Source organism: Gymnoscopelus braueri (assembly GCF_963280865.1).
Source record: "Gymnoscopelus braueri genome assembly, chromosome: 3".
Lineage (NCBI taxonomy): Eukaryota > Metazoa > Chordata > Actinopteri > Myctophiformes > Myctophidae > Gymnoscopelus > Gymnoscopelus braueri.
Window position 1 is genome coordinate 37,298,739 of NC_137612.1, and position 26,556 is coordinate 37,325,294.

The window sequence follows — 26,556 nt, forward strand, 5'->3', positions numbered from 1 at the left end:
TGAGCTGTATAATTCACCATGCGTTCCATGCGTTTGTCGTTACTCACACACACAACAAGAGCATAGCATCTCAGCAAGGAACTTGCTCGCTGGGATTTCTCGACAGTGTGGGGAGGGAGGGGGGGGACTGGAGTGAGAGCATGGCAGGTGCTGCTGGCGGGCCTCGCCCCTTGTTGGTACGCAGCCTTCCTGTGAACCCTAAACGGTCGCTAGACTCGCTAGTATTACTGTAGCTCAAGCTGTTTTCTGATCTGTGCTTTGACTCCTTTGCGTCCAGATAAACTCGGGTATCTCCCTAGTTTAGCTGTGGATTCTACCACAGATTCTCAACCTTCTTAATTTCAAGGACCCCCAGTTTGATATACCTTAGGGCACGGATCCCCCTTTTGATACAATGTTTATCTCTGGGACCCCAATCTATACTGTTTATTTAACCACTTGAACATTATACTTAGTTGACTGGAGTCCCCCAGGGCTCTATACTAGGCCCCTCCTGTTATCGCTCTACACTAAATATCTTTGCAGAAAATAGCCGATCTACAAGCTAGATCAGCTATTTTTACCAAATGTTCTCCCCAGAATCGGGCATGAACTCTGAGGGTGTACAAATGAAACCAAATGGACCCATAAGGGTCCCCAAAGTTACAGACCCATATGGCTCCTTTTGGTTCCCAGCTATCTATCATTTACCTGGGGATTCCCTGCAACCCCGGCAAGAACCCCTTGGGGTCACCGGACCCCACATTCAGAACCAATTTTCTAATCCCCAACATCATCCGAATCATGTCTGACAGCCAATGTTCGTCCATGTTTGGACGCTCACAATGACAGACCAGATGGTGTGTGCGCACGTGCATGCACATGCGCGTGGTTGGTCAGCTTGTGCTGATTGGTCAGCTACTGCCATATCAGCCCCATATGGCACTGGTTCTCAAAGTGTGGTCCAGTTATCGGTTTAAGCACTTTAACCCTATATACATTGGCTATTTGAAAATAGCTGATCTACAAGCTCACAACGTGGCAAAAATCATATATTTTAAAAAAAACACACAAATCTTGTATTGGGGTCCCTGGAAAATATTTTCAGATGGGGGTCCCCTGCAAAATAAATATTAATTTGGAGGTCCTTGACATCAAAACGTTTGAGAAGCTGTACAGATTATCACCCTCTCTGTCCTTTTATTATTCCCCCTCTCCCAGGGCAAATAAAGCCTGGTGATGACATCATGATATAAGTCATGTGGTCCAGTAGGGTTGTCACAATCTTAAAATTTTACTTGACGATTAACTGGCACAAAAATAATTGCGATTTCATTGTGTTTTTGGCATTGAACTTTGGAACATATGAATACAAATGACATCTCTGTTTGGCTTCGGAAACAAAAATTACCCAGGGCAGATATGACAAATTCCTTAAATGTGAAAATAGTGGAAACAGCCGATCTACAAGCTCACAGCGCGTTTCTGATGTTTGAAAATGTATGAACAATTTTCAACATGGAAATGATTATGAGGATTATGTTTTATTATGTAATAATTAGGACAAGCCTATCGTCCAGCCTTACTAGTGTGTGTGTGGGTGTGTGTGTGTGTGTGTGTGTGTTTTCCCAGAGGGGGAACAGGAGGAGCAGTGGCTGGCTGATGCAGGTCTGTCCACCCTAATAAGCGAGGACAGCGAGGATGCAGACAATGCTGTCCTGCTGTCCACTCTAACCCGGACCCAGGCAGAGGCCGTCCAGCGCCGAGTGGACTCCTACACGCTGTCCCTGCGCAAGAGGAACAAGCCTCCTCCACGAGACGTCAGAGACATCTTCAACTCCCCCATCGCTCAGGTATAATGCAAATCATTACAATCGTGGGATTCCTTGTAAATACATATTTTGACACCGAAGTAACAACCCGGGAAAGACCTGGGTTTGCTATTGGTCTGCGATCCTGGACATTGACCATGCTTTGGCGGGGGGCATCCTTGGTCATGATTAGAGGTGCACTGGTATAGCGTGAACAGTGGTGTAAAGTAACTAACTAAGTACATTTACTCAAGAACTGTACTTAAGTACAATTTTGAAGTACTTTTACTTTACTGGAGTATTTCCAATTTTCAATACTATTTCTTCTACTCCACTACATCTCAGAGGAAAATATTGTACTTTTACTCCACTACAATTATTTGAAAACTTTAGTTACTAGTTACTTTGCAGATATAAATTATTGCATTATAAAACGTACAATAACCACTTTAGGCCTATTGTATATGTAGGCTATTTGAGCAGATCTACAAGCTTTTGATACCAATACTTTTGTACTTTTACTCAAGTAAATGTTTAATTCCAGACTTTTACTTTTAACAGAGTACTTCCACATACAGTATTGAAACTTTTGTTTTACGTAAGTAAAACTTTTGACTACTTTTTCCACCACTGAGCGTGAACAGCACTTAAAGGACGACTTCAATTATATGAAGATCTTCATATACAGTAGTTGGTCCTCACTAATGCTCATTATAATATGGTAAATTTTTTTGCTTACTGGGGAATCCAAGCTAATAGAAACTGCAGGCTTTCTATACCTGGAAAGTTAGCATGCTATAATGGAAGCCATTGGTCTCGTGTTAACACATTGATTGCCTAGATCAAGTTAACTCGTTTTTCAAATCCATCACTTGATTGCCTAGATCAAGTTAACTCGTTTTAAAAAAAATATATATATATTAATATATGTATTTTTTAATTTGACCCAAAGACCAAGGAGATATGATTTTTCGAAGATCTAGACTCCTATCCACTTCCTTGTTAACTTAAAACTTAAAAATTCTGTATCTCGGCTCCTGAGTACTTTTTTTTTTCAATGAAAAATCTCTGGCATAAAACTGCAAAAAATCTGAAATAATTCAGGCAGTGAATGTGTTGAATATCAAAATTTAAAAAAAGAAATCTTGTTTGAAAAAATAAACCCGCCTAACGATGATGTCACTGGTAGGCGGGTTTCTGAAGCCACAGCCCTCCTACGAGACACAGATTTTTGTTTTACCATTTTATCATGAGCATTAGTGAGTGTTTTGTCAATTATTTGGGGGCCCACTTGCAATATCCTCACGGCCCACCAGTTGGGCCCTGGCCCACAGGTTGAGAATGGCTGTGCCAGGCCGGCCGCCTCACACTTATCAAACCCACTAGTGTCCCCTCTGCATTCTGCTGTCATGTTCCACGCAGAATGGCTGACCCATGGGAATAAAATGAATTCACATGCAAAGGCCACGGTTTTGTGGTGCCTGCCTGAGCCGTCCAAAGAGAGGAGTACAAACACGGTTTGTCGGATCGCTATCTGTCCTCCGACAATGGAAAACACTTGCGTTTCCTCCTTCTAAAGCCACTATCATAGAGAAACCACACGGTTGTTCCCAGTGGTAGACCAAAGGCAGAACATCTGTCAGGTCTCATTGCTGTTTCGTAGATGTAACTGATTCATGATGTTTCATGTTTGTTGTCGCTCGAGAGTAAAATTCTTCTTATTTTGTATGAACATAAATATCGTCGCTGTCAGGCCGAAACCTTGTATCCATATTTCAACTTTGTACGTGAATTAATTTCCCTACTTTGTACAAGAGGGTTGCGCCAAAGTAGCCAAAAAAGCCACTCTGTAAGCTCTCAAAGCGCCCTATTGCAACGCATTGCAAGCTTGTAAATCTGCTTTTTTTGTTATGTAGAAAAAAAGTGAAGTGTGTCTGTGGGATTTATAAAAATGTAACCAATGACAAGTGTTAACACTAAATAATAACTACACTACATCCATTGGAACAGGGGTTCTTTTTTTTCAGTCTTGGACCCAACAGTGTGTTCTTTCACTCCCAGTAGGGTTCATGTAGTTAACTGTGATCTTTGTGTATTCCTCATCATTCCTAGACCCTTCTCCCCGAGTCCCAGGACGGAGCCCAAAACCATATGGAGTCAGTTGCCAAAACGCCGCTATCAGGTAAGACCAGCACAGTATGCCACTAGACACATTGGCCACAACATTGGCAAGTAGGCTGTCTGTGTACTGTATGTCACACTTGTGACATACTGTGCATTTTGACTGGCTATCACAGCAGTGGTTCTTGTAATGGGGTCCAGCGTTCCTTGGGGGGGGGGGGGGGTCCAAATGGATGGACCCTTACAAATCTGTGAGAGTTTGCAAATGGAATCAAATGGACCTGTTAAGAGTGCACACTCTCAGAGTCATGGGGGTCAATTAAAAAGTTTGAGGACCACTGCTGTATAACCTTTTCTTTCTCAACCAACACATACATGCTTGCTTGGGTGTACAGAATCAGCAATGCAATATATTGTACTGTAGTCACTATTGAATAGTCTGATCGGCATAAATGGACTTGACAACCATTTCAAGAACAGACAACATTATTATTATGAATAGTTAAGAGGGCGGGACCCTAAATAGAACCTTGCAGAACTACCTCTTGTTATCGCTAAAAACCTTGAGTAAGCATTTCCTGACTTCACACATTGATGCCTCCCAAACAAATTACCGTATGTAAACCAGTCACAAGGCTTTCTTCCCAAACCAACATTACATCAGAGTTGTAGGAAGAAATGGTGGTCAGCTGCATCACATTCTTTAGACACATCCACAAAAAGAGAATCACAATATTTTTTGTCAAATGCAGAAAATAGATTATTTGTAACTGTAGCTGAGATTGTGCTGTGATTAGCTCTGAATCTAGACAGACATAAAATGGAGTGACATGATAGAAAATATTTGAATGAGGCTTATGGCTGTCTGTCTTTATTAAATACCAGTGCATTCTGATCTTGTTTCAAGTCTCATTGGCCGTTTGTAGTCTTGCTGCCTGACAACCGGTTTATCCATTGCACAATGTTTATCACCAACTCATTCCTGTGTCTTTCATTTCACAGTTAGATTGCTATGAGAGGTATGGGGTTTGTCACATCTCTGCATATTTCTGGAGTTGTTTACCATTACAGCCATGCTCTTTACTTCATACTTTTATAAGCCCTCCTAGGATTTCTTACCTCACCCACACAACAATATTCTGTCGCCTCTTTCTAGGAAAGAAGTTGCATACTCTGTATATGAATATCATTCCTGTTGTGCAAATCAATAAATCAAATCATATACTTTGAAGTAGTAGCGAAATGGCCTCCATCTGAACAGGTGTCTATATTTCACATTCTTTGTGTGTGTGTGTGTGTGTGTGTGTGTGTGTGTGTGTGTGTGTGTGTGTGTGTGTGTGTGTGTGTGTGTGTGTGTGTGTGTGTGTGTGTGTGTGTGTGTGTGTGTGTGTGTGTGTGTGTGTGTGTGTGTGTGTGTGTGTGTGTGTGTGTGTGTGTGTGTGTGTGTGTGTGTCCCACTCAGTCATGACTCCGGAGGGGCAGAGAAGGCAGCAGCGAGGCGCTCCTCGAGAGGAGATCCTCATCACAGATGTGGCGTACTGCGAGCAGGCTGTCATCTTCCTCAAACAGGCCAAACTGCCCCAGATCAGCAGCCAACGCAAGAGAGAGGACGGCACCCTACCGGTAACAGCCCGACTCCCTTCACTTCTCCTTCCTCTTTGTGTCTCGAGTTCACTAAAACAAAGGTTTTTCCTCGCCGTTCAGTGAATTCCTGAAATATTTTGAAAGACTGAAAGATGGATTCCTAAAAGAAAGTGCCAGGGAATTTGACACGTTCGACCAGTGATGATGTCATGGGATTGAAGAAAATTAAGCCTGATTTATACTTGATTGATTGACTGAATACTTTATTAACAAGTGTTTATTAACTCTTTGACTGCCAGAGTATTTTCATAAAGTACTCCCCCAGTGCCAGCAATTTTCCTGTTTTTTTATTTTTATATTTTGAATTTTTCTCATGAAAATAATTTAAGGGCACATCATTTAAAGACCCAGCACAAATCCGCCACTAGAGAGCAGCACATGACTGCTTGATCAGGTCGCTGGGTCTCTCTCACCCTTCTTGATAGATTAGACAGGGAAAAACATGAAAACGGATGTGACGTCTCCCAGATTGTTTTGATCGCCAAAATTACGATGTGATACACGACGGCGATGACTGATCGTCACCCAGACCATAGATTATAGAAGAGAACCTTTCCGTTTGTCCGGTATAGCGTGTGAAAAACCGTTTATTTACCTATTTTGGACGAAAATGACTGGGGAAAAGAATCAAAAACCGGAAACGGAATCCAGGTCATGAAACCGGATGCAGATGTCCGTGAAGTAAGTGGAACTCGAGAATAACATTGAATATTAAGCAGCATAGCGCAATCAGAGATTAAACAATGAACGCGCGTCCAGCGCGTCGAACGCGTCGACGGCCAACTGGACAAAGTAGCACTTGACGCGTTATCGCGTCGTCCGCAGTCAAAGAGTTAACAAACCCCGGGGGCTTGTTTGCATTGTGGTCCATTGCACTCAACTTTGTTGTAAGATGGTGTCATGCCCCAAAAATAGCCGATGTAAGCTCACTGCCTCACGACAGAGTACTGTATAAATGAAGCATTCATTGTGTCACTCTCCAGTGATATACCGTACTGTACAAATGTTTTCGTTGTTGGGTCACGCTGGACACAAATGTTCATTCTAAAAAAATTAAGCTCCAAACGTGCTCAGAGAATTATAGTTTTTTAAGCTGACCCTAATCATCCGCCTCGCTTGTTAGCCAACAGGGTTTCAAAAAGGAATGAAAGGAATTAGCTCAGCAGCACAAAGACACGTGTTATGACGTGAATACAGAGGTGAACAGATTTGCCTTTTCCATTCCTGGAAAAGGCAAATTCGCAGGATTAGCAATCTCAGAACACGTGCGGGTGAGACACGTTTGGCTACGTTTCACACACAGTGATGGAGAGTGATACACTGTAAGCATATAGGAAAATGTTTCAACGCTCTCATTCCCTCCCTCCATCCCTTTCTCTTTGACACACTCAATATCAGCGGTTCTCAAACTTTTGTTGTATTTGGTATCCCTGTTATTGAGAGACATTCACATGTAGATCCTGTGGTTGGACACCTAGACACAATCCTGTTTCTGGTTTGACACAAATTTCAATTTCTCCCCAGAGCAAGCAGGCAGGTTCTATTAGCTCAGTGGTAAAAATGGCACAGGGGACCAGGGTTAAAATCCGGGGTAGAACAGAAACATTACATAGACAGTGCAGCTTTAACATACAACGTTTTTTCAAATGTATTGAATGCGTAAATGTCTCTCTCTTCTTCTGACATCCTGTCCTCCTTCTGTCTGTACATTTCTTCCGTTCTGCTTCCCTCTTCACTGTTGTTCTCACTGTGCCCCACCCCTCCTTCTCTCAGAGGGTGGTGTGCCCCCAGTGTCGCCTGGGTGTGACCCACATCCAGGACCTGTCCCCCGCCGACATGAAGAAGGTGCGTCAGCTGGCGCTCATCGACATGACGGCTCTCTGTGACCTGCTGGAGGTGGACATCAAGAGGCACAAAACCTCCAAGAGGAAGATCGCAGGTATGGTGGTACGCGTGGAATAGCATAATATTTGTAAGGTTTTCAGGAGAGACCAAACAAAAAAAACACTTTCTGCCTAAGTCACCTAGAATCTAGATGACTTAGGCAGAAAGTAAAAAACTAATTTTGCCTAAGTCATGTTTATCTGCCTTTATTTATATATGCCTAACTCTACTCTCCTAACACTGCTGATTCATCCTGCCTTATTGCCAATGTTCTCAGCCTATCAGGATGCATTTCTGTTACATTCAAAACTTAGGTCATTTTGAAATGTAACAAGCATTCTGATTGGCTTAGGACATAGGCAATAAGGCACAATGATGCAGCAGTGTTAGGAGAGTAGAGCTATAGGCAAAAATGTCAATTTGACCAAAAAGTGAGTTAGGCAATTATGCTATGAGGCTAACGATATGTCAAGTAGAATAAAGGCACTGGAGCAACTCAAGACAGTTGGAGCCTTTTCTTTTATTAACAGGATGCAAGGATGGAAATGACAACGTTTAAATGTTACTACGACCTACATGACCTGACGGACATGTAATACTGTTGTCTTTTCCATCCTTGCATCCTGTTAATAAAAGAAAAAGGCTCTAACTGACTTGCTCCAGTGACTTTATTGTACTTGACAGATATACTGTACTTGCGCATACTCAGTAGGATTCACACACACACACAGACACACAGACACACAGACACACACATACACACACACACACACACACACACACACACACACACACACACACACACACACACACACACACACACACACACACACACACACACACACACACAGACACACCGTAGGGCAGGGTTCCCCAGCAGTTGTCACTTTGGCTCAGTCCCTACGTCAGACAGAGGGAAGGAAAGGTGGCAGTGGGGTTGACAGTGGTGCTTGTTCTTCCCTCACAGACGGCGCTCTGTTTGGCGTGCCCTTGGCCACCCTGCTGGAGAACGACCAGAAGGTCAAGGCCAACACTGCCACGCCCCTCTTCCTGCAAGCGGTGAGCAACCATCACATACTGTATGCACTGTGGTCTGTCGAAATGAATCGCCTCTTTGCCAAGAGAACAGACAAATGATCATAGATGTCATTAATAGATTTTGTACATAATATGTACATAATATGTACAAAAGTAATAATAATATTATTATATTATTATTGTTGTTGTTGTTTGTTTGTTTGTTTTTGTGATCTGTCTGTTTCAAATGTGATCTTTCAGCTCATATGTGAGATTATGTTAATGTGCCCGATGAATGGTAAAAATCGACATAAATAAAGTGTTAAAAAATAAAACACTTACAGAGAGCAGATGAGGGGTGTTTTGCTTTTTTAAACATTTCCAACTGCTTGCATGTATTTTTTATGTTTTATGTATCATTGCAGTCATAGAAAACAAGAAGACATTAAGCAGCCACTCATAATTTTTCTTCAACTATTCTAAATGTACAGTATGACTGCTGTTCTGCTTATATAATGAAATTACATAAAATAAGGCGACTGTTGGTAACTCAATGATCATATTTTACTTGACAATAAGAAAACACCACATTTTATTTCTGCCGAACGCACAAATGAATGAGAGCCTCAATCCTCAATGTCACCAGAGTATGTGAAACCATTTGACCACACCCTGCTCACGGTCGCAGTTACTGACAGTAACCAGCAGAGGGCCAGAGGTACACGAGACCATAGATATATATAAGAAAGGCTGCACGAGACATTCAGATCTGTAGAGGCTGTGGATGCTTCACTCTGTACTGAGATCTCCCCTCTCTCTCTCTCTCTGTATGTCTGTCTCTTTCTCCCTCCATTATCTCTCTCTATCTCTCTCTCCCCCCCTCCCTCTCTCTCTCTCTCCCCCTGTCCGTGTGCATTTCTCTCTCTATTTATATGTACAGTTATTGACCTTCTTGGAGAGGAAAGGTGTAGATTCTGAGGGGATCCTGCGGGTTCCAGGTGCTCAGTCCAGAATCAAGGTAAAGTATTTGTATGCAAATTCAGTCAATTCAGTTTCCCTCAATGTATGTGAAGATGACTATGAATATGCTGTTTTAATTGCTTAAGCCCTATTGTAGGCCTTTACTTGTAGATCGGCTGTTTTCGGTATTCTTTTTTTTTTTATTGTATACTTTTTTTAGTTAAAAAGTTAATTTGTCATCAAATTTCTGTTGCTTCCGATTAATTCCCTTATTATGGTAGTCCGTTGCTTGTGCTGTAGGTGTGCTGTCAATTACGTCGAGTGGACAGCTGAGGGTGCTGTTGAGCTCTGAGGAAGGAAACAAAAATATGACAGGGACCAAATGTCTGAGACATGTTTTCACTGGTTAAAGGCTTGATAATAATGGACATTTCATAAGAACACATTCTTAGAACATGTTAGGGTGACCACCCGTCCCGAAATTCGCGGGACAGTCCCGAAATTGGACCCTCTGTCCCGCGTCCCGCACAAGCAGAGCAATGTCCCGAAAATCAAAGATATGGAAATTTTACCGATAATAAATCGGTAAAATCAGGCAAAAATAAGAATTAAATAACATAACCCTAACCTAACCCTTAAACCGAAATAAAGAAACCAAAAACTGGAAAAAAAAGAACCCAATCCGCCCAGAATCCGCCCAGAATCCGCCCAAAGCGTCCCGCGAAACGGGTTCATCTGTCCCTCAATGGGCCTGTTTGAAGGTGGTCACCCTAGAACATGTTGACAACAACATTTCAAAACGATGACCCTTTCTGTTGTCTGTTGTCATTGTTGCCTTTTTTGACGATGGTGAATTGATTCATTTGGCCTACATGTTTTCCCCCAGGTGTCCTGATTACAACTCAGCATCTAAAATGTTTTTCCCTCTTTTTTTTTTGTTGCAATTCACAATCATGAGAATTCACCAGTACAAGAATCATCCCGTAGAAGCTGTACATCTGCAAAACCACATTAACACTGAATGAGTGCGTTGCTCTCTCTTCTCCCCAGCTGCTCCAGCAGAACCTGGAGTCCAACTTCTACTCGGGAGGGGTGAGCTGGGACGAGGTGAGCCCCAACGACGCTGCCGCTCTGCTCAAGAAGTTCATCCGCGAGCTACCGTCTCCGCTGCTCACCGCCGAGCACCTCAACGCCTTCAGCGCTGTCAGAGGTCAGTGGCCCTCCACCACCAAGAAGAACATGGACTTTTACACAAGACCCCTTTCGTGTCTATTTGTACACTCGCAGATTTAGTTTAAAGCCTGTAACTGTGCCCTGTGTTTACAAATAAGTAAATGTTCTACTAATCATTTCCCTCTATAGCAGTAGTCATCAGCCACTGGAGCAGTGTGGGTGGTGTTTAACGCATTCACTGCCAGGGGTTTTCTAAAACAGGCTGTAGCTTCTGCCAGCATTTTTAAGCATTCTGACTAATCTTTCAAGAACCACAGAATATTTATCTCCAGTATGATCCCCTGATGGTTGCTAATCACGGAGGGTTTCACTGTGCTTCCGTGAAAAAAAGAAATGTCATCGCGACCTCCCGTTCGCTTGTTATACCCAGTTGAAAATAGCATGTTTCGCCAAAAATACATGTAAAACAGTAAAAAGTACAGTAAAACACAGGAGCCGAGATACAGAATATTTCCCAAATACTTTAACCAGGAAGTGAATGGAGCACTCCTAAGACATTTACCAGTAGCCTGCGGGTTGAAACTTACAAACACGACCAAAAGCAACTTATTTCACAGTTCATTGTGACAGTTCATTTGTCACATTGAGAACTGTCCGACCCGTTTGTAAATTCCTCCCAACTTCACTCTCCTAACTTTGTGGTATGATGGTGTCGCAAGCCGAAACTATTCACAAACAAGCTTGCGTCGCGTCGTGACGTGACGTGAGGTGAGCTCGACAAAACATAAATCAGGCTTTAAGCCACCAGACATAGTCATAGTTACCACTATAAAGTCACTTTTTATTGTGATGACAGCGGTGTGTGATGCTTGTGATCTCTGCTCCTCAATAAGAGGAAAATCAACCCTAAACACAGACAGGTCGGTTTTCAGAGAGCACTCTGACGGCGATGCCACGGTAACTGGCGCAATGACGAGCCCCCTGTGAAGGTTCAATTACTGTAGCATTAGTTTCACCTGGAGAAAAACAGAAAGGGTTTAATATGACTACTATGTGATTGATGAGTCGCTGGGTGTCTAGGTGGAGAGACGAGGGGGTATGACGTGTTCAAGTTGATGAACGATGTGTGAGCGTGGAGACATAAGCTAACATACCTAATGGCCCGCTGTCACACTGCCATTAATCTTACGCATCCCATTATTCTTGGGACGAACATAGAGGAAATGAGTTGCGTGTTTGTTTTTGGTTGTGTGTGTGTGTGTGTGTGTGTGTGTGGGGGGGGGGGGGGTAGCTCAATCAATGTTTTAGAAACGGATGATGTGTGTGAACCAGGTCTTAAATTTGTTCGCTCACTTCTCGTTTCCAGACATCTCTGAGCTGAAGCAAAAACTCCACATGTTGAATCTTCTGATCCTACTGCTGCCTGAGCCCAACAGAAACACACTAAAGGTACACACACACACACACACACACACACACACACACACACACACACACACACACACACACACACACTAGGGCATTAACGAATAGTGATTTAGGGTATTCGAATTATTCGACCCAAAAGTATTCGAATAGTCAATTATTCGGTTTGATTATAAAAAATAAAAAAATAAAAAAAAAATTGTTTTTTTTTTTTTTTTATATTCGAATATTCGAATATTCGACTATTCTGTGAATGCCCTAACACACACACACACACACACACACACACACACACACACACACACACACACATACTGTATACGTTCTCCCCGCTGTTGGTTGCAGCTCAGCCAGCACCATTTTCTGTAGTTAACTGATTTGCGACAGTATGGTCAGCTCTCACCGTTGTTCACTTTGTGTTTTATTCTGACGTTAATGTTTTCACACCCTCACATTCTTTCACTTGGTCCTTCCAAACTTCTCGAATCATTCATGCATGCCCTCAGACGCAGCACACATACATGTGTCGCTCACCTCACACTCGACACCCGACGCAAACACATAAATAAACTCCAATGCACACCATTTTGCACAGACCGACAAAAACACATAAATATACACTCGCACACCCAGACACAAATGGTCTAATACACAACCTCACGCACACACATAAACAATGGTGACTTTTCACCTCACACCTCTGGCTCTCTTTTAGAATGCACAAGAGGCCCATTTATCTGTTTTGTGCTGCATCCACCCACTGAATGTCCACTCAGTCCATGACTGGCCCTCACTGTTGTGTGGAGTTCCACTTTAGCCAGTAGTATCAGATGGAGAGTCCCCCTGTTGAGAGAGCTGCATGTTTATTAACTACTCACAGCTACTCAGCCCGAAGAGCCAAAATATTATTGGCGTGTCTCCATGGAATGGTTTTATGGGGCAGCCTCCCCGACCAGGCTGCCACCAAGGTCATGAGGGTTACATTACCACCCCCTTTTTCTCGCTCTATCTCCTTTTCTTATATGTTCACGTGCTGAGTCAGCTGACACCCAAGACGGCCTCTGCAACATTTTGGCCCTCGGTGAAGAAGCGATTTAATAAATTTAAAATTAATCACGTCCACAAAGGGACTGTTCCGCAAACACACTGACCTTACAGACATACTGTACGTCTTCTCTGCTCTATTGTAGCTACTGTATCGCTAATACTCTCTAAAGGTCAAAACTATTATTCTTCATTTATGCAGAAAATGGCTGATCTACCCGCATTCTACAATGTGAACGCATCAGCTATTTTCGGCACATGATGCATTGTGTATAAATCAGGCATTAGACCAGGTCACTGTCACAACCTCCATGGAGAGGAAATTGATGCAAGATTCTCGTGTCAGTCATAAATCATTAATTCCCATAGCCTACACAGTGTGGCACAGATGTAGCTCGCTCCTCAGTTAACCTGCTCTGTGAGTTTATCTCAATTGATGATTTCACGGCAGTTTCATAACACAGACCTGTTTTGTCTTAAACCTGATTTGAAAGCCTCTATAGTTATGTAATGGCATGCATTAACCGTGACTCATTCTTACTGATGTAAGTGTCCAATCAGCTCTCTGCTTAATGGGTCCAGGGAAAAAATAAAAAACATTCTGCAGCTGTCCTGTCAGTGGGGATTGTTCTGTTATGTAAGTTCAAACCTGCCTGAAGTAAATACTGGAGCTGGATACAGTTTGAGAGCTCCTTACGTGTATTAGCCATGTAAATACTGGAGCTGGATACAGTTTGAGAGCTCCATACGTGTATTAGCCATGTCAATACTGGAGCTGGATACAGTTTGAGAGCTCCATACGTGTATTAGCCACGTCAGGGATGATTCATTCTTCAATACCTCTTTCCTTGATTTCTGAATCCAAGTATCCCCTTTAGCCAACTATGAAATTTCGCTTAGAAAACTGAAAGAGAAAACCCTCATTAGCATATGATGCTATGAAAGAACGAGAACTCATCTTTTGAAGAATATAATATTACAAATAAGAATGGAGTGAAAGAGTTACCATTTGTTATTCAGGAACGATGTTGGTAATGCATGCCCCACCTGTTTATGCAATACGCGTTGTACCCTTTGTACCCATTGTCAGAGTACCTGTTGTACCCGTCTGTCTGTCTGTGTCATTTTATGCCCATATACAGTACTAGAGGTTCGAGCTGCTACGCAGCCCTCACACCTACGTCGCACCGCCGATCCGACTGATATGCCCATATATGGAGATCTCTGTATCTATCAGTCCATGTCCCTTTTATGTCCATATATGGAGGTCCCTGATGTCATCAGTATATGCCCATACAGGGCATGCCCATATAGGAGCCTATACTGATGACACTATTTTATTCCGTGTTACAAGCCAGAGAGCCTGAACAGGGTGCCGTGTTAACGCTCGTAGGATGTCCCGTCATCATAAAGGTGTGAGCTGTGACGCGTGTGAAACGGTAGACTTCCAAGGGCGACGATTCAAATGTTTAACTTGTTTCGACTATGACCTATGCGCACTATGCTACGGGAACGAAGCAACCTCAGGCAAACACGCCACGGAGCATCCCATGCAGTGTATACTGACCCCGTTTGACTTTGACTTATGTTATGGGGGAGAAGCCTTCTCCCCAGGGCAGCCCCAGGCCTTCACATGTCCCTACTGTGGCAGAATGGGCCACACCCTGGTCTCCCTGCACGAGCACGTAGCTGCCGAGCACACAGGGACCCCCACAGAGGTGGTCTGTCCTGTATGTGCAGCGCTGCCGGGTGGCGAGCCTAATCGTGTGACCAACGACTTTGCTGCTCATCTCACACTTGAACACTCAGCACCCAGAGCCTCTGAAAAGTCAAGTGCGGTTCCCCCGGGAATCAGGCTTGCCAGCCATAGCGCTTCCCAAAGCTCCAACGACCACAGTGGAGAAGCTACAGACTCCATAGCAGAGCTGTTGTCTCAGTATTCGGCGTTACAGGGTTCGGGGCTCGGTCAGCTTCAGTCGGGTCCGTCGCTGTCCCAGCTCCAGCAGCTTCACATGCAGCTACAGCTGGAGCGCCAGCAGGTCCAGGAGGCGCGACAGCAGCTGGAAATGACCCGCAACGCCACCCGGGGCGGTGGCCCTGCCAACCGCGTCCTCAATACCAATCCGGCCGCCGCCGTCCTCAACACCAACCCGGGCGCCGCCAACCCCAGCTCCAGCACCAATCAGGACACCAGCCTGGGTCCCAGTGAGTCCAACACGCAGCACAAGGCACATAGCTCCCAGTTCCTACTCAGCGGGCTGAGCGAGCCGCCGCTGTCCGAGGCCGACCAGGAGGCGTGCGAGGCCCAGTGGGCCGACCGGAGCCTGTTTGTGACGGAGCTCCTGCTGTCGACGCTGATGCCCGACCAGGACGGCCCGGCCTCCTCCTCCTCCGAGGATAAGAACGACTGCCACCGGCCACTGCGGAAGTTCGGTGACTGGAGCTCATGACCCTGGACGTGGCACAAGAGAACCTCAACCTCAAAGAGACGGCGAAGCCCAACGCAAAGACGACGATGACAATGCCTGCAGCGGCGAAGAAAGAGCCTCCCGCTCTACCCCTTTGATGACATGGCCGCCAACCGTGCCTAAACCAATTATTGAAGAAAGACTGTGGCTCTTTCCGGCCCGTTCTTTGTGCCCACTCCCCCTGCGTATATTATTATTATTAAAAATATTGCGAGAAGAGAGAATGTGAAAGTGAGCAAAAGCGTTGTGGGAAAAATAACTTGTATACTATATAATAGTCAATCAATGCCAGATAACCCATGATTCCTCTATAGCAGACAAAGTATTTCTCTGCATTCAGAGATCTTTGTATGCCTCCACTGCTACCTTAGGAATGCATTTAACCCCCCCCCCCCAAAAGGAAGAAAAAATAAGCATTTATAGGTCGATTTAAAAGGAAATAGAAATTACGTGCAATGGCTTTGGAACACATGCATATATGGACTGGCATAGGTGGGCTGGTCCCCATGTAGAACCGACCAGACGGTCCTCGAGTTATGCCACAGACAGACAGACAGACAGACAGACAGACAGGCATGCCCCCTTTTATGCCCATATATGGAGCTGACAGATTTTTTTGCGCCATGACTACACATTGTTAGACAACACACTCCATATTTGGGCGTAGCTGCCTTGGGGAACTCCTTATATGGTTATGGCTCAGTCATAGTGACATGAGCGAGTGGTCGGTCGGTCCTCCCTTAAGCCAATTTTAATATAAGATTGTAGCTTTAAGTGGCCTCTTATAGGAGTCAGTCTGGTTGCACCACATGGTTTGGCAATCCAATCCACACAGTGGCCAATTTGCAAACAATCGTAATATTTTTCCGCGCCAGGAAGGTTGGGCTACCATGTTGTCTCCATTCTGATAACGGAGCAGCTGATGCTGAAATGGGTTCCATATCTGCGTTCCTCTTTCCTGGTTCATTGAGCGTGTGTGCATCTGTAGGCCTACATGTCAGGTGCATGTGCATGCGTACATATGCGCCCGTCTGTGTGTTTCTCTGTACGCGTGTTTAACCCATTCAATCCGGGAACGCATCTGTGTCACTTTAGATTTCTTTGGCCATTCAAAAATAGCAGATATACAAGCTCAAAAATAGATTAAAAAATAGCAGATCTACAAGCTCAAAAATAGATTCAAAAATAGCAAATCTACAAGCTCATAGAGTGGCACTCAGTGCCGCGCTATGAGCGAAGTGGGGTGGGGTGGGGGGGGGGGGGGGGGGTGTCCGTGGACAAATAACTATCATTTTGGGGGTCCTTGACATGAAAAAAGTTTGAGAACCACTGATATTGTAGAATATTATAGTGTTAGGATTTAGAAGTCTTTTGTAGAAGAAGATTTGAGTAAAAAAAAATCGCTTTAAAAAATATAAATAAATTCAAAGATTTGCCCAAATGTTCACGTTTTTTCCAAAACAATAGCAGATCTACAAGCTCGTAGCGCGGCACTCGAGCTGCTGTTTTTGAATAGCCCAAAGTATAAAATAATGGCTAAAAATGACACAGTCTGCGTTCCCGGATTGAACGGGTTAAGCATCTTTTTCCAGACTTTAAATGCATAATTGGTGCATGCATGTCGATGCGTCCTCGCATGCGTTCATCTCTGAACATATGGCTCTCTCCTCCATCCCCCCCCCCCCCCCCGTCCCTCCAGGCGCTCCTGGAGTTCCTCAGCAAGGTGGTGTCCAGGGAGAAGAGGAACAGGATGAACCTGTGGGCAGTGGCCACCATCATGGCTCCCAACCTGTTCCTCCACAAGGCCGTGCCCAGCAGGCTGACCGAGGGCGCAGAGAAAGGACAGGCGGAGAAGGCGGCCGACATTATGAGGCTCCTCATCCGCTACCAGGACCTCCTCTGGACGGTCAGTCCAGCCTTCAGAGACAGCAACACATATACTGATGTTATTATTGAATATCGTCGCTGTCGGGTGGAAACCTTATGTATGTCCAAAACTGTTATTTTTCAGGATATGGGAAAAAACAAATAACCTGTGTTCGATGTAGTTATCATTTAGTCGCAAGCTCTTGTTATACTTTTCATTGGTTAAATATTTATAAAACCTACAGAAACACTTAAGCACTTTCACTTTCATTTTTTTTTTTTTTTCAAAATAGCAAAAATAGATGATCTACAAGTTCACAGCGTGTCGCACCGCAAAGCCTTGTGAGCTTGTAGCTAGGCATTTTTGCGTGACACTCATTCATTTTATTTACAAATAAAACGTTGAAATTGAGATACAAGATTTCTGCTTGACAGCAACAATATGGATGGTAGTTTCATGGGGTGGGGCCGAGTAATGCAAAATGTATACGTAGTTATACGACGGCGTCCCGCAACGAAAGTCCTGTAGCAGATCTACAAGCTCACAACGTGTCACACCATGACACATTGTGAGCTTGCAGATCTGCTATTTTCTGGCAATATGACAATGACTATGTATAAATCAGGCTTAATGGACATTTATTTCAACTTGTGCAACTCAAAATAAACATCCATTAAGCCCGATTTATACATAGTCATTGTCATATTGCCAGAAAATAACAGATCTACAAGCTCACAACGTGTCACACCATGACACATTGTGAGCTTGCAGATCTGCTATTTTCTGGCAATATGACAATGACTATGTATAAATCAGGCTTAATGGACATTTATAGATAGAGTCAGCCAATAGAGTCAGCCAATAACAGTACAGCTAGGGGTGTACTAATGTAGAGGGGTGTACTATTATGGGCCAATCACAGTGCAGGAAAGGGTGTACTAATGAGGTGTCCCAACCCCACTTATAGGGGCGGCTACACCGCCCAAAAATAAGTAAATAATCATATTTGAATCATAAGACGAAAAGGTATAGGCCAAAGATGTGGTTTTCTGGTTTATTACGCCAACCCTTTTTACATTCATCAGAATTATACAATCACACAAAACATTTACGCAAGTGTGTATTTTTATATCTTTTATATGTACCCAAAAGTCCCTCCCAACATTAATTTACATGTATTTCTATTAAATACACAAAAGGTTTAAGTCCCAAACAAAGATTATGTACACACATATCCCAGATAGAAACGATGTGACCAGCCTGTGACATCAGTCATCTATGACGTCAGTCCTCTGTGACGTATCTACAGTATGAATACATTTCAGTGATCACAGCACCATTTACTTCCATTATAAAATTCCAGCTAATATAGAACATATAGAAGTATTGCCTTAAGAGTCCCTTCCTAGAAATGCAGTGAAGTCAAAAGTACTATTTCTATCACAAGTAAGACGCGCGAACGCGGTAAGCGAACGCAAAAAAAGAAAAAAAAGAATGAAAAAAAATATTAAAAAAAAAGTAACCAATAAAAAAATTAATTAAAAAAAAAAAAAAAATCTGCGTTAAAAGGAGCATCTTAGAAAAATACAAATTCACAAAAAAAAAACTTGGAATGTTTTTGAACAATTCAACAAAGTGTTTGAAGTGCCTGTTTCACCCACTTCCGGGGGGCGGAGCCAAAATCCGAGCCCGATGTATTTGTTCGTAGACCCCCACTTAGGGGGGGTAGAAAAAGTTTGGGAGCGATTCGGGCACTTTTCATTTAACATGGGGTTTCAATGGGGAGTTTTTAGGAGCCTTCTCCGGGGCGTGGCTTCCGGGGGAAGGGGCGGGCTTAAACGCAACCTTGACAGGTGTGTTCAGTTTTCAAAGACCTTTCATTTGATGTATGGTACGTCTAAATTGGACATTTACTTATCTCAGAGGAGCTGCACACAGGCAGTGCACACAGAGAGACAGACAGACAGACAGAGACACAACCCAAGCAGGGTTACATAGTAAGCTCCACTTGGTCGGAGGCGCGGCTTCGCCGCGCCTCCTCCCGCGTTCGCAAAAATGTAGCGGAGTGAAAGTCCATCAGTTTGCAAAAAAAACAAAGACATAAACCAAATACTCCAAAAATACACTTAAATACAGTACTCAAATAAATGTACTTAGTTACTGTCTACCACTGGTTGACACGACTCTCAGGATGACATGATGTGTTTTGTTTTTCTCAGGTGCCTAACTTTCTGATGGGCCAGGTGCGTAAGCTTAATGAGAACAGCAGCAAGCGCTACCAGTTCTACGACCGCCGCATCAAGAACCTGCTGAGGAAGATCCACACGGACAGCCGGGACAAAGACGACAAGAAATGTGCAGAGGTCAGACACAAACATTTTTGTTTGTATAGTATTTTTCATTAGTATTCATACACTTTACATCACAATCACACTGGGATAAAAACAACAATGCATGAAATCAGAATGAAAGTAAAATCAGGCAGAAAAGTAACAATTTTCGGAGAAAAAAAAGATCTTTGCAATGTTGCCGTTTACACACACTATAAACAAAGAAATAACTCAGAAAGAAAATACACCGTGGTCCTCAAAATGCATTTCACACACATGGCATGCTTGGTTTTAAATAAAATGTCCGAAGAGAGAAAAATGAAATTCCTTTCCTCTTGAGGACGGACTCCATCTCAAATGTGTCATTTCCAGGTTTAACTCCCTTTTTGCTTGTGTTTTTGCAGCCGTCCCGCACGGTGAAGATCCAGGTTGGCGATCTGGTGAGCAGCATGGAAGTCCAAGTCAACGCTAACTCCCGGGCGTCGGACCTACTGGCCCAGTTCAACCGGCAGTTCCTCTGCAGCCCTGACAAGAGCAAGGGCAAGCTACGGAGGTATGATTAGTTGCTAGTACAATGCTAGTACGATGACTAGAATGACTAGTTACACCTTTGCTTGCACTTCTTTCCCTCTCTTTGCTCTGTTTTCCCTCCATTTTCTATGATTTCACTCAGTTTATCGATTTGCGTTTCTCAGAATCAACATTACGACTGATATGGATCTTTCCATGCAATCAAACTTGTATTTGTGCCATTCCACTGTGCAATCAAACTAAGAATAACTGAGTGATCTTCATGGACCATCATCTCTCTTATATCTCTCCCGTGCAGAAACGGCTCCGCTGTCTTCCCGGAATGCGCAATCTACGAAGTGGGAGGGAACATCGGTAAGTAGGATGGTGGAACCATTTCTCTTGGCTCTGACGTTCGCATGTCTTTCTGTCTGTTGAACCGATGAGGCTCGTAGTGAGGGTCTTACGCAATGAGCTGTGCCTGGCACTGCATCTGCACTTATCAGAGCAGACAATTGCATATTAGGACACACATGTACTACGTGCTCTCACACACGAGAGTATAGACGGGCTCAGGCCATCGATCCGATGGACATTGCATGTGTGTAAAATGGATGATGCCTTGGTGTGGGATGAACATTTGTTTTGGCAAGTTGATTGGCTTCGCTAGGACAATCTTTTAATGAAGACTCACCTCTTAGGTTGTACTTATGGTCATTTTCTATTCACAGCTTCGGCCATATATTGTACATAAATAACAGAACCCTTTTCTGTTAACACATTCCATGCCAGAGTTTAATCTCATAATGTACTCACCAGTGCCAGCGTTTTATTGTTGTTTTTTTGTTTTTTTGATGTCGCCACAGACCTCGCTAAATAAGTTAAAAGTGCGCGTTCATTTGGTTCTAAACACACAGCGGATCTGTGAGAAACGGCCAGCGAAAACAGTTTCCAAATGCGAGCCGCCATCTTGAAGATACAGCCGATCAACGCTAAACAGTGATCAGCGAGGAGAAAAACAACAACCGAGAAAATCGAGTTTTAAACAGGATCCCAGACAGGAAGCGGATACGATCGAAAAAAACGGAACCCGAATAATTCTGTTTCCGACCGGAAACCGGAAACGGAAATGGATCAAAAAAATTCGGAAAGTGCACCTGGGGCAATTTCAATGGGAATCGGCGGTTCGCGTAGATCTACGCGACTGGCACGCTGCGGCTTTAAATAGGTTCGCGTAGATCTACGCGACTGGCATTCAATGTGGCTTTATATTTCAATTTGTCATTTATCAATGTTTCTAAACGTACCTGAATATTTGGGTCATTGTTGGCCAAATAGAATTGAAAGTAATTAGAAAGCAATTTGAATTTCGCTTGTAAATCAATCTTTTCTCCAGGGACTATTTTCAAATCAATGCAGGCTTTAAAATGCAACGAAAGCATATGTAGCATGTTGAATCACCTGTCTCATGCATGTAAACGTGCCAGACTGCCAGTGCAGTCCTTTAACAGTACTTTAAAGACGAAGTGACTGCAGTTTGATCTAAGACAGGGGTCTTCAATGTTTTTCAGGCCAAGGACCGCTTAGCTGAGATAGAGATGAAGCAGGAACCCCCTACTACATGTTGTATAAAATGGTGTTGCAGAACTTGTTGCAGAAGTTTCATAAATAGCTTCATGGACTTGTTTGACAGCACTATCAACAGTGTCGTGTAAATTAATGTTGTTTGTTTGTTTGTTTTGTATTTTCTATTAATATGTTGGATTTGTGTTAATGTGTATTTCAGACATTTAAACACTTAAACCCTCAATACTTTGCTTCGGTACTAGAACTGCTTGTTGAAGACCTATGATCTAAGGCTTTCAGTTCATAACTGCATTTGTGTGCGTGTCCCACAGGTGAGCACTGTTTGGATCCCAACACGCACCTTCTGGACCTGTACAACAGCAACCCAGGAGGGGAGTGGCTGATCAAGCTGAAATCCAGTGCCAGCAGAGGGCTGTGACGGCCAGGACAGCCACACCAGAGACTGTGGAAGGACGGAGGGACTTGACGGAGGGGGGGGACATGCAAGCTCCTCCGTTTACTTACGCCAACAGAGGACAAGGGCGAGAGAAGGAAATGCCCTGAGAAGGAAAGACTGCCAGAAACACAAAGGAGTCCACAAACCTTGCACTTTCTCTCTCTCTTACTTTCTATCCCTCATTTTCTATCCATCTGACTACGTGTTTGTCTTTGTCTGTCTGTCTGTCAGTCGAGACTGATTGACAGATAGACAAGTCCTGCAAGGACCGGTGACAGTGAGAGGAGAGGACAGGACAGGAGAGTGGCCGGGACCATTTTGGATCCCGGCCAAAATATAGCCAGAATATAGCTGGCTATATTCTCAGGCAATCAACTCTGACAACGACAGAGCAGATGGTGATGCAGTCCGCCTCTGGCTACAAGAATACACTAACTAACTGACTGACTGGTTGACTGACTGCAAGAGACTTACGTCCCTCTCTCTCCATGTCTCTCTCTGTCTCTATTTCTCTTTCTCTCTCTCTCCCTCTCTCACACACACACACACACACACACACACACACACACACACACACACACACACACACACACACACACACACACACACACACACACACACACACACACACACACACACAGTTTCTCTCCTTTTGCTCAATTTCCCCCTTCCCACTTTGCAACAGACATTTTGCGCAACAAAAGGTGGGCTGATGTGGAGAGCGTGTGTGTGTGTGTGTATGGTTTCATTCTGAAATGGCACCATTCAAAAAAAGTCAAAGAAAAACTCGGGGGGGGGGGGGGGGGACACAGAGACCCTGATGAACTGATACCCCCCTATCTGTCATGCTCTGCTCTCTCTCGGGACTTCTAAGAAGAAAAGAATTCTCAAATGTCCAACACCTGACCCCCCACAGAGAGAGAGAGCACGTGTACAAAGAGACTCCTTTTCTTTTCTTTTAATGCCAAGGGATTTCCGGCGTCTCGACATCTGTGAGCTGTGTCGTTACCTCTAAAGGGAGTAGTTAAGGACAGGCAGTGAAGCCGGACTTCAGCCTCCTGTTTTTGTTATTATTAAATGTATTATGCACGAATGCAGACTTTTATTTGTTTTTTAATATACTGAAGTGACTCTTGCGTACAAGTGATTATTTATATGAATGTGAAACAATACAATTCTTATGTATTCATGAATGTTATGTGAAATATATTTAGAATGAAGGGGAGTCACTTCTCTCACTTCAACAGTGTGGCTGCGGTGTAAACTCACCCGTTCTCCTGTGGTATTTGCAGTGTTCTTGTACTTTCTGTTGTTTTTGTTTTGTCGTTTTCACGATCAGCTCTTTCTCTCAATATCTCTCTTTAGATTTCCGCTAAACAACTTGTTGGTATACCTTCATGAAGGATATAAATGTCATGCCTAAAAACATATTGCTCAGCCATACAGTATACCTTTTGATAAAGACGTATTGAAATCACCAGTGCTGTATATGTCTGACAAGAAATGTGTCAGATGAATGTATCGTGTCGTGACTCTGCGAGTTAAACACGAAACCAGTAAGCTATTGCAGCCCCAGACACACTCAAGCAGAGAATGAATGTGCTGAAATGTTTCGTACCGATCGTTAGACTCCAATCATTTACCACCTCGGTTTCGAGCCATGTTTGTGGCTTCACCGCCATTTTGAGGAAAGTGTCTCCCGGACTCGATAGGCAAGGTAATGACGGCCCAGGCTTGCAGCCACATCCATCAGCAACACACCGTCAGCTCCATCTCGGGGTGCCTTCCCCATAATGGATCATAATGGCAGTGTGATACATGCATCAGAAGATAGCACCAGGGAGTCCCAGGGCCTTGGAGGAAAATGGAATGTAATATATGGCTGTTGTAAATTCTACTGCCCCGCTGGACGGGACAATGGACAAGTGCTGTGCTTGCATGCTTTGGGTGGGGGGGTTGTTTTTGTCTGTACATGTGCACCTGATGTGTGTGCGCATCTTTTTCCTTCTGCCTCAGCATGTCGTTGCTGTCGGGGCTGAAACCTAGTATCTCCATATTTCAATAATTTCTTTGAATGAATGCCCTACTTCATCATACAAGAGTGTCGCCACAAAAGTACTGAAAATAGCCGATCTACAAGCACACAACGCATCGCGATGTGTTGTGTGCTTGTAGCTCAGCTATTTTCACTATTTTATAAAAAAAAAAAATCTATAATAAGAATTAAAAAAATGTTTGGACATACAAGGTTTCCACCCAACAGCGACTGTGTGTGTGTGTGTGTGTGTGTGTGTGTGTGTGTGTGTGTGTCGAGCTTCATTACACAAGTCCAATTGGCCTGTCCCCTGCATCCAAGACACAGTTCAGTGCCCCGGCACAAAGCACGCTGATGAAACGACCCTTCTGCTGACAATGATCAGGAGAACTAGGTCACCTCTAAAGCTGCTTCCCAGAGGGCAAGCAGTATGACAACCTATAGCCAAGCCCCGGAAACATGACACACACACACACACACACACACACACACACACACACACACACACACACACACACACACACACACACACACACACACACACACACAGGGACACGCTGTCAGTTGACCACATGAACCCCTAGCATCCCTATTCTGGGGCAAACATTTGGCGATAATAGCCGATCGGCAAGCTCATGACGAGTCACATTGTGACCCGTTGTGAGCTTGCCGATTGTATTTTCGACACACAGATGGGTGAAGAGAGAAAACATTAGAAGGCCTTGTACAGAGCCCTGGGGGACTCCAGTCAATGAAGTATAATAGGGTTTGAGTGGTTGGTTGAACAATGGAATATGATGTCGTTGAATCACTGGCACAGGTTTCCTCTACATGAACTGTATATTGAGTCATTGTGTTTGTTGTGACAGGGAAGGAGAGAAAAGAAGAGCTGTTTGAGCCATTGAGGCTACATTGATATCAAAATGCAATATAAACAGTGTTAAATTGCTGTATATAGTCATCCAAGGCATCTGGAAGGAGTAGATGATTGCCAGGCAGGTCATCTGTGTGGTTGTGGATTAAGTGGGTGTTTTTCTCATAATCAAAACAATCTAGTCTACTGTACTTTGTTAGTGTTAAAGACACTGGTTTCTTTTACAACGCTGTATGGTTGTCAAAGACAACACACGGAATGTCTGTTCATAGAGTTTACATCAGTTTGTATGTTCTTCCCCTGTGAAAATATCTTAGGCATTACGGTAGAAACTATTTTGTTTTTATTTTTTTGTAAAATAAATGTCTCCCATTTGTCAATAAATGTGAAAATAACATTGTTAAGATGTGTGTGTTTTTGAGGAGAGGAAAGGAGTGAGGTGGATGGATTTGTATGTGGGCAACATTTATCATGCATATTAATTTACAGCTGCCTTCATTCCCACTACCATAAAGTGGTACTCATGCATTCACACACACACACACACACACACACACACACACACACACACACACACACACACACACACACACACACACACACACACACACACACACACAATGAAGGAAATCTATAGCGAAGTAATGGTTCACTGTACTGGTATAATCAATGGATAGATTAACCTTGTAATGTGTGCTGGTGGAGAAGCCGGTTGGTCCGTGTCGTTCCTTGATTAATCATTGCATTCCCTCCCGGAAAACCATTCTCAACTAACTGCCTCATCAACTGTGATTATACAAGGTCTCCCAGTAGCCACAATGGGAATTGGAGAGCCATAAGGATCAGCTATAACCTGATACATTGCTCACTCATATGGTAATCTAACCAACTAGTTTGTTGAACCAGACCTGTGTGTGTGTGTGTGTGTGTGTGTGTACACACACGCATCTGCAAGCACACACACACACACACACACACACACACACACACACAGTATAGGCTGTATATAGGCTCTGTTGTTTCATTTGAGAATAGTTTGGAGGTCTCATTCTCTCATCACCAGAGGAAAAGAGAATCCCCCACACACACCCAACCAACACCCTCACCACCCAGACAGTACCAGCCAGGCCTCCAGCATGCCTGTCTGCCTGCCAGACCTTTTTAAGCAGGATTTATACTTCATCGTATGCCTGTGTATCTACAAGCTCACAAGCCTGATCTACAAGCACGTGGCGCCTCATGGATGCAACGCGTCGTGAGCTTGTAGATCATCTATTTTCAGCAGGCAACACCGTCGTGCGACAGAGCATAAAATTGTAGCCTGCTTGCAGATCTAAATTACTGTAATCAATGGATGAATAGCAATCAGCAGCCCCTGTATGAGGCCCTGG

General features: G+C 43.8%; 1 protein-coding gene and 1 pseudogene across 4 annotated transcripts in view; both read left to right on the plus strand.

Moving 5' to 3' along the window:
* The window catches only part of arhgap40 (Rho GTPase activating protein 40), a 42,467-nt gene extending 16,907 nt beyond the window's left edge, over nt 1-25,560 (plus strand). For all 3 annotated transcript variants that reach the window (XM_080423290.1, XM_080423289.1, XM_080423288.1), the window contains exons 3-15: nt 1,612-1,832; nt 3,903-3,972; nt 5,374-5,534; nt 7,329-7,494; nt 8,407-8,498; nt 9,397-9,474; nt 10,467-10,626; nt 11,956-12,038; nt 17,226-17,432; nt 19,613-19,756; nt 20,128-20,276; nt 20,553-20,608; nt 22,132-25,560. In XM_080423290.1, coding sequence (XP_080279416.1) covers nt 1,612-1,832; nt 3,903-3,972; nt 5,374-5,534; nt 7,329-7,494; nt 8,407-8,498; nt 9,397-9,474; nt 10,467-10,626; nt 11,956-12,038; nt 17,226-17,432; nt 19,613-19,756; nt 20,128-20,276; nt 20,553-20,608; nt 22,132-22,238 — 1,694 coding nt within the window. In that variant the 3' untranslated portion in view covers nt 22,239-25,560. The remainder of the gene's footprint in view (nt 1-1,611; nt 1,833-3,902; nt 3,973-5,373; nt 5,535-7,328; nt 7,495-8,406; nt 8,499-9,396; nt 9,475-10,466; nt 10,627-11,955; nt 12,039-17,225; nt 17,433-19,612; nt 19,757-20,127; nt 20,277-20,552; nt 20,609-22,131) is intronic.
* LOC308081694 (E3 ubiquitin-protein ligase KCMF1-like) lies at nt 14,403-15,624 on the plus strand (annotated as a pseudogene). Its single transcript has one exon. The product of its transcript is annotated as an E3 ubiquitin-protein ligase KCMF1-like (transcript).
* Nucleotides 25,561-26,556: the final 996 nt, after the last annotated feature.